Consider the following 16610-nt stretch of genomic DNA (forward strand, 5'->3'; position numbering starts at 1 on the left):
AAAGCATTTGAAGATATAAATAATTGATTTTTTTACAGTCATTTGCATTTCACTGAAACACTAAGGAACTCTTCAGAAATAGGGAAATTAAAAATTTTGAGTGGTATTTTAGAGAGTTGAAGTTTAATTTACAACAAATTTTGTATTATCTACGTAGATAACATCAGTCGAATTGATGCCGTAGGCCCAAAAGTGAGCCTAAATGAACACAATTAAGGGAACAAGTAATTAAGTAAAGAATAATATTAAATAATTAGCCAGGTGACAAGGGCTACATCAGAAGACTTTTCGAAAAATATTATTGAAGGCACGCTGCTTCTTTTTCGTTGTGGATGATGTGGTACTTGCGCCACTGCTGCTGCTGCTACCAGCGGCTACAATGCTGCTCTTGCCACTGGCTCTACCCTCGCCCGAGGATAGTATGGCTTCGCCAAGTATGCGAAATGAATTTTGGGTAGAGTTCAAAGGAAAGCTAACTTCCGACAACGACGAGTTGTCTATGCTCGCATTGGGCGAATTAGATGCAACTGACTCTGTCGTCAAAGGCTTCGAATTGGATTGCTTATCACTGCGCTTTAAACGATACCACTCCCAAGATGTGGCCTCGTGCGCTGATTGGCTGGCCTTGATGCGATTCCCACTGCCATCTCCATTTAGACTGCTTTCCTTATTTTTGCTTTTGCTGAAAGGTGACTTGAAGAATGCTGGCGATGAAACACGGCGACTTTTTTTAGTCGCCTGCCCTTTATCACACTTTCCATCAACTGTGTCCACAATCTGGTAGCCTGATGGTCCATCGGGCATAAATTCGTTATAAGCCAAGTCAGTGTTGGGTATAAAATTGCATAAATCATCGTCGTCCAGTATGAGGCTCTCGTCAAAGTCGCTCTGCGTATGCTCCTCAGCACGGTATTCTTGTGTACAATTTGCAGGCGCTGACTCCTGACGCTTTAGTTCCTGTGGGAAAAATTGTAGCGATTTCTTTTTGGTTGGCTTGGTCAACATCCTTTGCGCTTTTAGTGTATCTGCAACGAATTGATATGACATAAGCAGACATTTTTGCAGGAAAGTCTGGTTCAACTTACCCACGTCGAAGAATTTGTCTACATTTTCAACGCACGATACCGGCGCAGAGTCTATGTTTGACTGCCACGAATGCTTTGCGCCTTTTCTCCTGTGCAAAGATGTTCTCGTGTTGATCATATGATTGGTTATGTTATTGTTGCTGCCATAACATACTGAAATCTTGCGCTGCCTGCCGCCATGGCCAACCTCTGACTGCTCCTCTACCGATCTGTCTCCACATCCGTTCAGTATAAGCATGGCCTCCTCACTAGGCCTCCGTTGCTTACCAAGCGACTGCTGCATCATTTCCTCATACGATTTACGACGACAGATATTACTCTTAGTCAGTTCCATAGCTGCCCTCGTCGGCATCAACTGCTGAGTTTGGCGTCGCAACTTACGATAGAAGACAGTGCCAACTACTAGCATAAGAAAGATGCACGTACCAACTATAATGATAACGAGGATGCACGCTTGCACTTGATACGTGAGCGCACGCACTTCCCCAGCTAGCTCCGCACTTTGGTGTTGATAGAGTTGTTCCTGCTCTAGATAGCGTCGACTCTGATCCTCTAAGGTACGCACAGTCAGTGCCTGTTGCGTAAGGGTCTGCTGCAATTCCTCCACCTGCTTTTTATAACGTCGTGACAGCTCTTCTAGATATTGTCCCGACAGTGACATATTTCGTTCGAGTGCCTGCAAAAGACAGAATTTGATAGCATTTAATCCACCTACTGCCTGCTTGGCGGCTTTGCCGTCATTGTCGTTTTTGCAATTGATGTAACCAAACAATGGCAATGAACAAGGTCATCTATGCGGAATGTTAGACACAACGTAATATGTAGGTGTACCAGCCCTGAGCCTTGACCGTAATAAGTCTACAACATGCGAGGCTGCCATAAGCACGGCATGGAAACTGGCAAGAACTAACAAAGTTTCTTATAAAGCCCGTACTACCGTACTACTACCACACACACACACACGCACGCACACAACATTAGCAAACGTTCTGCTATACTGCGCAGTTGACGTAGCGAGTGCGTCTGGACTGCAATTTGGGTTATATTTTGGTAAATTATTTGTGGAATAACTGTTCTTATAGATAGGCAAACTTTTAGAATGTCATAATATGACAGGCGTATCAAAAATATAATAAAAGAAAAATCAGAATTGTATTGTATTTTCCACCTATAGGTTTTCTCGATCCAATTAAAACAAAATTTGCTATCAATTTTTTTTTACACAAGTTCCATCTGCGAATACTCTACATATGCAATATATAGTTTCTAGCTTCTATAGTTTCCGAAAATCGAAGTGTTCTCTATTTTTGGGCAAAATCAACTTATAGCGTAAGCATCGTTCATATTCATAAATATATATATTCATAAATAATATAATTTTATTCAACTAGCTACTAAAGTATTGGAGTAAATTGTAGAAGTCAAGTGGATTACAGCAGCATAGCAAAAACACGTGTTTTGAATTTGTGATATATTTAAGTTTAAGATTTACGGATACTCATTTCAGTGAATCAAATTACCATATTGGTTTGGGGCTATTATCGTCATTGAAGCCAGACACTTGGTATATCTACTAACCTTGTCTGATAATGAGTTAAGATATACATGTATGTTACTAGCGTTATACCGTACCGTTTGGTCTCAGAAATTAAACTCTAAAACTTGGCACGTGAGTTTCTTTTAAGATAGATAGAACTCTGAATATATAGTTACCTTTATTCTATTTGACAGCCTAATGAATACGCTCTCCGATTGCGGTCCATGCGTTAGTTTAGGCTGTAAATTTAGGCTACCTGCAGTTCCTGTACCTGCAGAGTTTCCCATATTTGTATTGCCGTTGACAACAGCTGCTGCAGCTGCAGCTGCTCCACCGCCCGCAGTAATTGAGGCGACCGTTGTGGTTAGTAAGCTGTCGATGCTTTCCCAGTTGGAAAGATTGCCGTCATCCAAACCGTTGCCACTGCCTATCAAGTCTCCGTTGTCTGATTCGCCCGAAGTTGATGGCGGATGGTTGGTCGTCGTAATTGAAGGGGCCTTGGTGGGCTGCAGTTCGTTGGGGTCCACTGCAGATGAAGATGGTGATGTGAGAGATGGGGGTAACGAATCGGGCACGAGAGGTGCAGAGGCTGGTGTCGGGTCCTTCTGATTGGCAAGTGGAACATTAAATATATTCACATCCGATGGTGGGTCCGCTATTGCACTGTCATCTGTTACTGGTCCATTCTGTTGCAAACTGACTACTGGTACTTCATTGCACGATGGCATTTCTGGCACTGGCACTGTTTTCAAAATGGGTGTGGAGCCAGGCAAGGATTCATTTGGTATGGTAATTTTAGCATCGCCTTCGAGCTCTTTTGACGGTTCACTTTTGGACACATTTTCAGATAATATACTAGTCACGTCAACTTGCTGTGCAGGCTCTGTCAAATCGACGATTTTTTCTTTGGTGCTACTTAGGTTTGCCTCTAGAAGCTTGCAAATGGCACCCACATGTTCCGCTGACAACACACTCAGATAAAAACTCTGGCGTTTGTCCATGCCACTTGTCAAGGAATCTGCCTTTCTTGGTAAGCCCAGGCTAATATTGTAGTCGGACTGACAAATGCGAGTCTGCAACAAATGATTTCGCAACTGAGGCAGCACAAGTAGCAGCTCCAGCTGCGGAGATTGACAAGATAGAAGGTTGTTGATGCGATCTACGATGGAGCTATTGCAGCTTTTGCAGCTAAACATGCCAACAGTGGGTGTATAACAGAGCGAAGAATCGGAAGACCAGCGTATCGCTTTAGTGGGCTTCACGAGCACCTGGGCTGCCTTCTTCACCATTTGTATGACTGCATCGGACGCACTTTGGAAAATATTTGCACCGCCACCATCGGTCCCGGTAATTGGTTTATGCTGCTGTTCCTGGCCGCCAAAATCATCATCAAAATCATCTAATTCCTCGCTGTGACGGATCTCTGTCTCGAAAGCCTCGAATTCCGATGTACCGAACACACGAAAAAGTGAAATTGGGCAAAAATGTTCCTTGGAGTAATGTGAATGTATATCCACGCGCACAAACTTTCCAAACAGATGCGGATGAAGCTCAAACGTTTGCACTGTTCTTTTGTCCTCGGCAGCAAATCGGCCAACATTACTCCAATCACGCGTTGGAAACCGCTTAGATACTGCCACTGTAAAATTCTTAGGCGATGAACTAAACAGTTCAAAGTTTGCCAGCTCGACTTTTTGTGCCTGCACGGCCTCACAGAGTTCTACAACAAACCAGATTCGGCTGCCACATGTGCTTAGCATGTACTCATCACTGGAGTGGCTCAGCACCGCGCCCGTGTTAGTGGCATCTGCATTCGAGGCAATTATTTTGGCACCACAGTCCGGCGAGGCGTAGTTTTTAGCACGTAACTTTAACGACGTGGGCTTACCGCTTCCAGACCCAGTGGCATCTTTCCGCTGGGCTGAAGTGTTTACGACCTGCTGCTCAAGCTCCATAGCTTGTTCACGACTTGCCTCTGCCTCGATTTGCTTTTGTGCCCACTCCGAAAATACCGGCATCGGCACTTCCTCCACCGTAGCATTTCTGCTTTCAATTGCCACAGCATCTACGGCACTTTCATCCCCAGTCACATTTGCTTCCAATACAGCATTAGATTCGGAACCAGTTGATGAATTTATTTTCACTCCTCCGCCCGGATCATTGATGTTCAGTTCAGCTATAATAGTACTCTATTCAGAATTTTTTCTTTTATTGTTGATTTCCTTTCAAAAAAAAACTTACCCTTCTGCGCCACCTGCGCTTCTGACGGCGGCTGATTCTCTGTGTTATTGCTCGAACTGTGCTCGTCATGCGGCATTACCAATGTCAACCGCTCCTTGACATGCTCAAGCTCTACTGGCAGCTCCGCCACAGTCACGGTGGGCAGGTCAGTAATTATTTCTGGTAAGCTGAAAAAAAAAATAATAATAATAAATATATATGTTTATATATATTTAATAATAATAAATATATATGTTTATATATATTTATTTATATATATAAATGCACATGTACTTAAATAAAACCAAACATTTTTATACAAATTTGGATTTCATAGGCTATTTGAATGAATCGGTTATGAACGTTAGTCCATTCACTTATGCATTCAGTTATTTAGTCATGAACGATTTGATTTGTTCGGACCAGCTCTCGACTGATTACGAATCGTTCACGATACTTTGATCAAACTGATATAGTAAAAATATCAGGTGGATAGAGTTGGCGGTGTGAATATAATCGATTGAATTTATTCATCAAGTTAATTAATATTGTATATGGCTAATTTCCTTACCTCATAAACATTGTCGATATGGCAATGATTTGTGAAAACCACAAAATCCAAAAGAACATTAGAAACATTGTGATGTTTGCTCTTAACCTCTTCAACTCTGAGCACAGAAAACTAATTATGGGTTGTAACAGCATTTTGCTAGTACTCGCGACAACTCTAAGCACAATAGTAAATTGTTAAAAATGTATTCCTTTCACAATGATCTTACGTGGAAAAACAGCTACAAAACTTTTGAAATATTGATATCTTCCATTGCACTCGTTTTAGCAACTCGAAAATTCAATCCTCAAATGAAACAATGATTTTAGCCCTGCACTTTATAAAAGCGATAATGAAAACAAAAGCCCGCCACAAACAATAAACCAGTTGGACGAAATAATTACGTAGATGTAAAGTGGCTATCATATACTCAGTACAATTTATAAATTACAAGCATTAATTTCCTAGAAATTTAAGGTTTTTTTTTTAATTTCAGGAATTGAAATTCAACCTATTTTTGAAAACTATCTATTTAGAAATGTTTAAAGCGTATTTACAAATTGCATAAAAGTCCACTTTAGTCCAATTTGAAATGGGTGTGCAGAAAGGTGCGGAAATAATTTGATTGTTCTGCACGCAGACAACTTGGCACGAATAATGTCGGGTAGTCCTAACTAAACGACTCAAAGATACCACGTATCCGTACCGAGTTGATTTTTATACCCGGAACCTATTAAAAACGGGAAATCAGGGTATAATGGTTTTGTTGAAATGTATGTAACAGGCATAAGTAGTGGCAGACCCCACAAAGTACATATATTCATAATCAGAAAGACGAGCTGAGTCGATATAACCTTATCCGTCTCTTCGTTCGTATGAACGCTTAATTTTCAGAAGTTATGTCTAAATGTCTATCATAATTTTTCAATTTCTTTTTTAGAATAATTGAGAATAATTGATAATTTTTTTTCCTTTTTATTTTTGCCAAATTTAAGTACTATTAGTTCTGGAGACTTTACATTTATTTTGTATATATATTTGACGAATACGAAGATTTTGTAATTTACTGCTGAAATTTTGCATGTAGACTCGTGAATACGCAGTACAAGTTTATCATACTTTTTCGATAAGCCATCCGATATCTTTTTAGCGAGAATAGTCGATGAAAAGATTTTGTTTTTTAGCCTCATTTGAACAGTTTTGAACCTGGAGGCTTCAGATTTATACGATGAATTCGAAGATTTTCTAATTTACAAATTTTGGATACCACGCCCCCTTCGCCCCCAATTTGTAAAACTGTATTTCAATTACCAGAGACATAAAAGAAGTGCAGAATGATTAGAATATCTGCTTGGAGGGTTCTGGGTTTCCCTAATGGTTTTGTGAAAAGTATGTAACTGGCAGAAGGAATCATCGCAGACCCCATAAAGTATATATATTCTTGATCAGGACGACGAGCTGAGTCGATATAGCCCTGTCCGTCTGTCCGTCCGTCCGTCCGTCCGTCCGTCCGTATGAGCAAAAGGATCTCAGAAGATATAAGAGCTAGAGAGAAATTTCGCATGCATACTCGTGTATACCATAGGTAGTACGAGTTTGCTTTATTTTTTAGATAACTCATCCGATAACTTTTTTATCGAGAATAATCGAAAAATCGACTTGTTTTTTTTAGCCTAGTTTGAACACTTTTAAACCTGGAGACTTCAAATTTGCGTTGTATATAGAGTTAATGGATACAAAGATTTTGTAATTTACAGATTTCGGATACCACGCCCCCTTCGCCCCTAATTTGTAAAAAACGCATTTCAAGTACTAGAGACTTGTGCTTTGGAATGTACACACACATTAGACATATGATTACCCTCTGAAAGTTTCATTAAGATCGTATGTCTACAAAAGAAATTATTCAACAAATAAATTCTCATAATATTGCCCACATTGCAGCGCAGCCTAAGCGCTGTCGCTGCTTACTGCGCAGCTAGCAGAGCGCGTGCTTATAAGTGCATGTGTATGCATGTGTGCATAAAAGAAGTCCAGAATGATTAGAATATCAGCTTGGAGGAGGGTTCAGGGTATCTCCTAGTCGAGCAGCCTCGACTGGAGCCTTCTTACTTGTTTTTATTATCGAATACTTATTGGAGTTACATATTTTGTACCATAATTAAAAATTAATTACTTTTAGCGTGTATCATTTGAATTAAATCACTGACACCTAGAAAATTTAGCGTCTTAGGTATTCACTTACTTTCAAATGGAAACGTGTTAAATTATAGGGACCAAAATTTTTTTCCCGCTTACGTTGCAGCAACCTTTTTATTACCATTCAAAGTCTTTGTTGAAAATGCAAGAATTCTAAATAAATTTGAGTTGCAGTCAGTCAGTCATATCAACAACGCCTACCTCGGTGTCTAGCATGGGGAAAACTTTGAGTTTCCTGGTTTGGCATATTTATGACTTTACAACCACTATCCAAACGACAACCAAAATTCGTCTGGGCAGCATACAATACTGTAATGTCTATGAGTACAAGAAACCTGGCAGTCAGTACCAACGACAAGTTTCGCAGGAATTTCTGGCTCTTACGTTTTTGAATAGCCACATGAGATAAATGGACTTTTCGTATATTCATAGCTTCTTGTTGTGTCATTGTGGAAAACTTCAATTTGCTTAGCTTTTTTGTACTAAAATATGTAACATGAAAAGTTACTCAGAAGCATTGTTAATAACGATATCACAGAAAACGTAAAATGCTTTTTTCTGTTGTTGGAAAAAGATGATTCAAAAAATCTTTTTTTTTTTTTTTTAGATTCGGATTCCCTTATTTTAACTTAACTTATATTAATATAAAAATATGATTGGATTTTTCAATTTATAAATGTTTGTAACAAATGGGTATAAATGTCATTCCTGATCTTCATATAATCTTAGTTCATCGCACAATATGATGGAACTCTGATTTGATTTGCACATTTTTTGTGTGAATTGGAAAATCCGTATAAAAAAAACAAACAACATTTATATATTCATGTTAATTTGATTGATAATTGAGCTGGTATCTGAAAAATTACAATCGTACAAAGCAAAGGACCCTTCAAGCAAATCAATATTTAGTAGAAATAAGTTGAAAATTTTGCTAAATTAATAGGCTGAAATGTTGCAAAACCGAACATATAATTCAGTATAAGAATGAGTCATCGCAAGCAAAATCTAATAAATATTTATTTTATAAATAATATATATTTAATTAAATTAAGCCATTTAAAAAAAAAGTCACGGTGTAATGTGTCTTAAAATACTATATATTTCCGTATTGAAGTGAGTTAAATATACTGCAGAGCATAGGTCGCTTTAAAATATAATATATATAATATTCATTAGAATATTTGTTATATTATGATAAGCTTGATTAGTTTGTTGAGAATTCAACAATTCGACAAACGGAAATGCTTAACTGTCGTTTTTTTTCGGCGTAGATCGATATATCGATCTCTCGAAGCGAAAATCAACAGTTAACGTCTATATTAAATATTGGCTTGGTAAATAAATTCTGTTCGTGGCGACACTGAAAGATAGCAATTAAGCGCTCTTATTATTATTTGTGAAGAAACAAACATGCGAAACCACTTTAGCATAGATATTCATTAATGAGTGGCAATGGCTAAGAGCTTCAGTTGTGGTTATTGTAGCTGTTGTTTTCTACGTTGAAGGATCGAAGGATCTTTTATTACTCTGGCAAATGAACGATACAAATCGAGTGCACTGCTGGCACAACGTCACGTACGCACTGCTTAAGAACAGAGAGACATGAATGTTTATTGAAAAACTTATTGAAATATCGCGCCTCGCGGACTCTCCGAGTCAGCGTGCGAGCGCACGATCGCACCACTGAAAATCGAAATGAGAACTGAACGTGTTACAACTTGATTCAGGTAATTGCGACCCAAGTGCGCAAAAATTTTAGCCATATGGCGTAAAGGTGAGAGACAACAAAAACAAGTAAGCAAAGAGTAACATGGGCCACAGGTGCAAAGAGAAGTATCTCTCCTCAATCCCACTCTTTCTTTCCTCTCTCTCTCTCTCGCATCATCATAGCTTAGCTCAGCTCTCTGACCAGAAGCGACGTCGATTGCAGCGCACTTGCAGAGGCAGCAGCGAATCTGAGCTTCTTACCGGCAAACGTGTCGTTCAGTTTCATATGCATACATACATAAACACATATATATATGTGTGTCTGTGCTTTGTATGCTATATTTTAAAGTACATACATGTGTGTTTACTGTTACTGCTATTGCTGTTGAAGCGGGTGCTAAACTAGCTTCATTGACAGCAAGTTGATGTTATAGCCGTTGAAACTTTCACACTCTATAGACCTTCAATGAAAAACATATAGAGAATAAGGACATAAATTATTTCTTTAAAAAAAGATAAGTAAATGATATACAAGAATTTTTCTCAATGAGCTCAGCAATGAGCTCTCTAATAAACTAAATAAATATTATTTATCGAAATGATCATTTGAATTGAACAAACTATTGTCAACGCTATTGTTCAGACAATAATGTATACATATTCTATAGAATGCAACTCAGACAATTCAACTCCGCCTCTTAGGAATTAATGCGGGGGCTGATCCGCTTCCGCCGCCTTTGCTGGTGCGGTGATTGAGCTCCATAAATACAAGCACAGCACGCAAATCATCTATACTCCTATGCACAGCCATAAATTTACATATCATATAGGAGTACAATAGTAAAGTTGGAATGTTTGGAAAATACCTAGTAACCACACGGGTGAGACATTTCGAATACTTTTTAGTTAATCATTCATAATAATACTTAATCATTCATAGTAGTAGTAGTAAGAATGCCAAATAAGAACTCAACCAAGTAGGGGTTAAGCACTAGCTACAATTAGCTATATTGAGCTAGAATTATATATAATACGCTTAAAAAAATTATAAGGTATCTTAGAAAACCCTGAGTCCATTGAATATGTCCGTATGCGCGCCGATCTCAGAAAATATAAGAACGAGAGGCTTTAATTTTTTTTTAGGTCCATGTAGTCTCGTAATCGAACAGCCCCGACTAGAGCTTTCTTATTTGTTATACCCTGAACCCATTGAAAATGGGATAGCAGAGTATAATGGTTTTGTGAAAAAGTATATAACGGGCAGAAGGAACCATCGCAGACCCCATAAAGTATATATATTTTTGATCAGCACGACGAGCTGAGTCCATATGTTAGTTATGAAGTTATGAGAGCTAGAGAGCTGAAATTTGGCATGCATACTAGTGAGTACCATACGCAGTACAAGTTTATCATATTTTTTCGATAACTCAGGCGATAAATTTTTTTATCGGGAATAATCGAAAAATTGATTTTGATCTTTCATCCTAATTTGAACACTTTTAGACCTAGAGACTTCAGATTTACTGTGTATATACAGTTGATCGATACAAAGTTTTTATTATTTACAGATTTTGGATACCACGCCCCCTTCGCCCCCAATTTGTATTTCAAGTACTAGAGACTTGTGCTTTGGAATGTACACACATTCTCACTATATGATTACGTTCTGAAAGTTTCATTAAAATTGTATGTCTACAAAAGAAATTATTCAACAAAAATTTCTCATAATATTGCCCACACTGCGCAGTCGCCCAAGCGCAGTCTCTGCTAACTGCGCAGTCAGCAGAGCGCGTGATATACGTGCGTGTGTATGCATGTGCGCATAAAAGAAGTGTAGAATGAGTAGAATATCAGCTTGGAGGGTTCAGGGTATCTCCCAGTCAAGCAGTCCCGACTGGACTTCTTACTTGTTTTTTTCTTTTTGGTTTTCTGTTGTTTGTCGCAGTCTTATGTGAAAGAGTATAAATAAACCATTTGAAAAAATAATAAAGTGCATGATTGGAATTGCAACGGAAAGTGAAATTGTTGCTCATAAATTTACAGAGACCAAACAACCTTGGGCTAAAGCGATAAGCCATAATCTTCACGCAAGTGCTGCAAGTCCATAAAAACCAATTGGCAATTTGCCTTCAACATACAAAATCAAACATCCAGCAACCAGTATATGCCGTCGAAGAAATTAGTGGCCACCGCCAAGCAGCGAACGCCTCTGATGATCCTTTGTTTTTGTTACTTTTACACACATTCGACATTCGACATTCGACATCCACATCCACATCCATATCTCCATATCCATCTACATCTACATCTACATCTACATCAACAATCCACATCGACACCGACAGCTCCTATAGTGCTTCGTGCGCTTTTCCACAAACATATAAAGGTTACCGCGGCCAGAAAGTGACAATTGATTTTTCCGCTGATGCTGTTTGTATAGACAGTAGATACTTGCCGTTTATTACTTGCCGCCAACGCCGCCATTCAAAAAATAAACACTTGCATTGCGAAAGTCGTTTGATGTCACATCTTTTATACAATGCAAAAGACAATTTAGGTATAATACCAAATAAGAGGTGCTAAATGTTTCACTCTGGATGAGGAATGAATGTGTGTTTTACAACAAACGATGGGAGCTGCCAGATTACTGAACCATCATTTTTATGATCAATTGAAGATGAGAATAAAAGAGTAAGCTACAATGCAATGACCTCTTTAAATACAAATTTCTATGCGCCTGTGAGGCTATACCATCAACGGTTATGTTTTATATCTGCTTATTTGATGTATTTCTAAAGGTTTTGACCGATATTCTATATGATGCTTTCCCCGTTGTTTAAACTATATTTAAGTGAGATAAATAAGGGAAATGAATATTTAGATCTTGATTTTATGATAATTTAGTAACCCACCGAAAATTATTTATTGATTACCTCCCATTGACACTTTATCAAGAATATAATCAGCGTGTTGTTTCGATTATATAGAAATGTTTTTATACCCTGAACCCATTGAAAAAGGGAAATTTCAAAATTTGAATTTTATATCACACACATATCGAGTTTTTCTCTAACTATCGATAACCACTCCTGATATTTTGTTATCGATTAAACCCCTTGTGTGTGTGTTTCTTGTGTAAGTAGAAAGACGCGAAGGAATTTTAAAATATTAATTCTTCGAAGGGTTCAGGGGATTTCGTAGTCGAGCAGTTTCGACTAGAGCTTTCTTACCTGTTTACAATAGATTTGTACAAATCAATACACCTGCTATTTTACAATCGTGCATAGGATAGAAACAATAATGCGGTTGCCCCTTCTCCAAAACAAAATGCAACGCCTACGACTCGGCATTGCATTCGCTGATAGACAGGAATTAAATAGTGGAAAAACGCCGGGCAAAATAAAAAATAAAAATACAATAAAAGCAATAAGACGCTCAAACCGGAATTTTTGTGGACAGGCTCCGCTCCTACGTCACATAAAAAGCTCACGAAAAATGCGGTAGGAATGCGAATACAAAACGAAGTGAAGGTGTACGACCAAAGACCATCATTTGTAATGCCGATCTGCTCAACAGGCTAATCGATACAGCTACACGAGAGCAGTGATCGGCGATCGGCGATCAGTGATCAAATTGATTAAACAAGTCAACGTGCGCTCGCTCAATCAATTAAGTATGAAGACATTGACGAAGGCGAGACGCTGTGTGTAGCTTTATTGTTGTTGCAACATGATCTCCCACATACGAGCCGGCATAAGCATTTGCATAAGCAACTATCGCTTCCATTAAGTCTGAAGATAACGATAGTCGTTAGTCTGATAGCAATATCATGTTGTATATGATTATTACTTTTTTTCAACTCTTGATCACAGTAACAAGATCATGATGCATATTCGAAAGCCTAAGCTGCAAAACTTATTCGCTGAGTCCTTACTGACTTGCTGAAAGTGAAAGTTACGATCATCGAAGCTGCGATCACCTGTCAGGTGTGAAATGCTTACAAGAAGATTGCAATACTCCTAATGCTTTTAATTGGCCAAGTCAAATTCTCGGTATTTCATTCAAATTAGAGTAACAAAATGGAATAAAAATGTTAACCATTACCAAAAAGAAGAGTCAAGTCAGATAATTCATACAAGCAAATCGAGAGGAGTCTTTTAATTTGGTCCCATTTAACACTCTTTGAAATATCTCTTGCAAAGCCTTAAAAGGATCGGACGTCGGTCTTCAATCGGCGTTGGCGTTAGCTCCCACTGTGCCTCGTCTGGTCGTAAATAATATAAAAAAAAAGTAAAAGTGCTCTGTCGGGTCTTCCTGACTAAGATATGCCCTGAGTACCGCATTTCTGATACTCGATTAGTCTTGAATTTTTCCATCGTGGTATTCAAAAGGACAACCAGTAAGAAAACATCCCATTTACACATTGAATATTAGACATTTTATAAAAATACCAATTCATTCACATTAGATAGAGAATTAGATATGCTTGCAACTGATCGTCGAAGAGAAGTCTACCCAAATTTAGAGGCGCTATCCAAAAAATCGAAATAAAAATACATTGAAACTGAAATTCAAAATTTGAAGAATCTAACTATAACAATATAATTTTGAAAAGGTCTTCAATAGGTAGCAAAAAAACGGGATTTTTGTAAATAAACTCGATCATCTGCCTCTGCAAAACAATAATAACCAAATAATTTAGTATCTGATGTTCGAAGTTATTAATTTTAAATAAACATTAAAGCAAAATAAATTTGAAACTTTATTTGAAACCTAAGAAGATACATGTCAAGAGGTTTTACTGATTTTGCGATGAACTTAACCCATCCTCCTTCTGCATGTTACATACATAAAAAGAAAACCATTATACCCTGAATTACCATGTTTCAGGGGTTCCAGGTATAAAAAAGAAAAACTAATACATCGCCCGACGTAGTTTGCTTTTTTGAATGAATTGGCCACCAATAGATAGTCCAGACAGCTGTATAGACCAACCGGCGACAGCCAAGGCATTTAGAAAGTCGCCTCTCACACGCCGCCGTTTAAAAGCTAAGGAAAATAAATTGAAAACTGTAAAGCAAATTACCAGTAAAGCGCATTGTGACAAGACTTTGCGTGGGCGCATTTTAGCTTTGGCCTAAACGCAATTGGGATTTCATTAGTTACGTATAAGCAGTATTGTATATGAGGCCGTTCACTCAACACCCCAGTACGCAACGCAGTTTATATGAACCCCAAATTTAACAAAAATTCTTGAAAATAAAATTACATGGTTAATAAAGTAAAAATGTGGTAATATGCAACAGAAAACTTATTAAACAAATCTATAGAGCTCTAAAATTATAGTTTAAATGTGCAACAGTAAACAAATAAGAACGTTGAGTTTACGATTATGGAATTCTCATTCATTTTGGCGTTGGGATTCAAGTATCAAAATCAAGTATGTTTCAGGAATATGGGGATTTACAGAAATCAATATATAGTTAAATCATAAGTCAATACATTGTGTAATTTTTGATCGGATTTTATAGGAGGTAACAGAAGCTCCCATGCCAGTCAGGAAAATCTTAACTCTTTGTAATTCAAGTCTTCAATAGTCAAAATAAAACGGATAGCCAGGTGGACATTGCATAAAGCCAATAATTCAATAATTCCTGAATGGGCTTCAAAAATTTTAAAATGTTAATGCTGGATCTACCGCTAATATGTAAAGACATAAAATTGATCTAGGGAAAAAAATAGCAAAGGTCTGCAGGAATTTAATTATTGAAAAAATATCTTCCCATATATACTTCTGTGATATCTTTTGATCCGCAACTAATTTAGATAAGATAAAAAGCTATTACAAAACTATTTGCAATATTTAATATTTATTTTATGATAATTTATAAATACTTAATGTGTTTTATTTTCTCTCTCTCTCTCTCTCTCTCTCTCGCTATATCTTCCTTCTCTCTCTTTCTTTATTCCTTTTATCTTACAATGAGACAATTTTTCACGTTTAAATTAAACAGGAAAGTCGCGAAACATCACGTTTAGGGTTAAACATTTTTATATTGATAATTGCAATTACGTTACTACTCACATACACTTATACGTGTGATCTGGTTTCAAGAAAGTTCTGCTTATAGAAATACATAGGAAAATTCCAATAACAACGTACCTTGCTGCCTGCTGCCCTTGGTTTTGTTGTTGTTTTTCCTTAGCTGAAATGGGTCTTACCACATTATCAACTAAATTTGTTGGTTGTGATTTATCTAGTTGATTTACATCTACATTATTTGTTATATACATATTATCATTTTGTTTATTTAATTGATTATTTGGCACATTAGCGGTCACTTCATTTTCAGCATTGTTATTCTTTTCACTGTTAGGCACTACACTAATATAGTTGTTATTATTGAAATTTACATCAGACGGCTGCACGTTCATATTCACTGACGTGTCTGTTACCGCGGCGTTTATTGTTTCTCTATCGGCACTTGGCTCGGTGCCCACTTTCATCATATTATCTGCATCTGGACGTGATGACGTCGAACTCGACGACATTTTAGGCGAAGCGGCCGTTGTCTGCGCAGTGGTGATAGCTGGCGCCTTTTCTGTTGGAAAATTTACATCATTTTTTACATTCAGCAAGGGGTTAATGACGAAGTCCTCTTCATTTGCGACTGGCCCCGGCATTAGGGGGCCTGTCTGCTGTATTTTTTCCTTGGCATTATGTACTGTTGCAGTATTTGTTGTGGCGACATCTGCCGCGGCAGCGATATCATATAGCCAGAAGCAGCAGCTGCAGGACACAACGAAAATATGGAAAATAATGGAAAGAATCGTTAGAGCCCATTCACATTTTTTTTAATATATAGGGAGAATAGGTGTCTTACCTTAGTATAAGATTTATGTACATAAATCGTACTAAATGCAATCTAATTTTCATTCTTTCGTGTTCCAGCGCAGACACGCAACGCTTATTACCAAGAACTCACAACAGAAGGCCTTCCGCAGCGAGAATGTTTCAATTGACTCGCCCACTATTGCTAAAACTATTTTATTTTATGTACATATTTGCCATTCGCTCACTAACGTTGTGGGGAAGCATATAAGCTCCGCACAAAGCTGTCATACTGTGTTGCCTTAACAAATAATAAAAATTAAACTGCTCGCTAAAGTTGTCGCAGCGTATAAAAAATAAAACAAATTTCAACTAAAGATGGATATTTCGCGATATATTATATCGATTATTTTGTTCATTGCTACCATATATCGTTGATAATTATTCTATTACCGCATGAAGAAATTTCCCCTTTCT

General features: G+C 37.7%; 1 protein-coding gene and 1 long non-coding RNA gene across 3 annotated transcripts; one reads left to right on the plus strand and one right to left on the minus strand.

Moving 5' to 3' along the window:
- Positions 1–101: 101 nt before the first annotated feature.
- Positions 102–16514, minus strand: LOC6578150. Of its 2 annotated transcripts, XM_015166016.3 has the most exons (6): positions 16186–16514; positions 15465–16091; positions 4864–5030; positions 2799–4798; positions 1086–1761; positions 102–1025 (listed from the first exon to the last, which is right to left on the minus strand). In XM_015166016.3, exons 1-6 carry the CDS (start codon positions 16236–16238, stop codon positions 277–279), a joined length of 4272 nt encoding a protein of 1423 aa, XP_015021502.1. In that variant the 5' UTR covers positions 16239–16514; the 3' UTR covers positions 102–276. The 2 variants fall into 2 exon arrangements, with proteins under 2 accessions (XP_015021502.1, XP_002004067.2); XM_002004031.4 differs by lacking the exons at positions 15465–16091; positions 16186–16514 and adding an exon at positions 5414–5562.
- LOC122757357 lies at positions 2193–2750 on the plus strand. Its single transcript, XR_006357371.1, has 2 exons — positions 2193–2414; positions 2477–2750. It is a non-coding gene; the product is annotated as an uncharacterized LOC122757357 (long non-coding RNA).
- Positions 16515–16610: the final 96 nt, after the last annotated feature.

This window comes from Drosophila mojavensis, unplaced genomic scaffold, assembly GCF_018153725.1.
Source record: "Drosophila mojavensis isolate 15081-1352.22 unplaced genomic scaffold, ASM1815372v1 contig_49, whole genome shotgun sequence".
Taxonomy (NCBI): Eukaryota; Metazoa; Arthropoda; class Insecta; order Diptera; family Drosophilidae; genus Drosophila; species Drosophila mojavensis.

Coding starts and splice junctions, on each gene's coding strand:
- LOC6578150 (XM_015166016.3), bottom strand. CDS start 16,238: ATGAAAATTAGATTGCATTTAGTACGATTTATGTACATAAATCTTATA. Junction 16,092..16,185: donor TACATAAATCTTATACTAAG/GTAAGACACCTA, acceptor TGTGTCCTGCAG/CTGCTGCTTCTGGCTATATG. Junction 1,762..2,798: donor GGCTGTCAAATAGAATAAAG/GTAACTATATAT, acceptor TGTCTTTTGCAG/GCACTCGAACGAAATATGTC.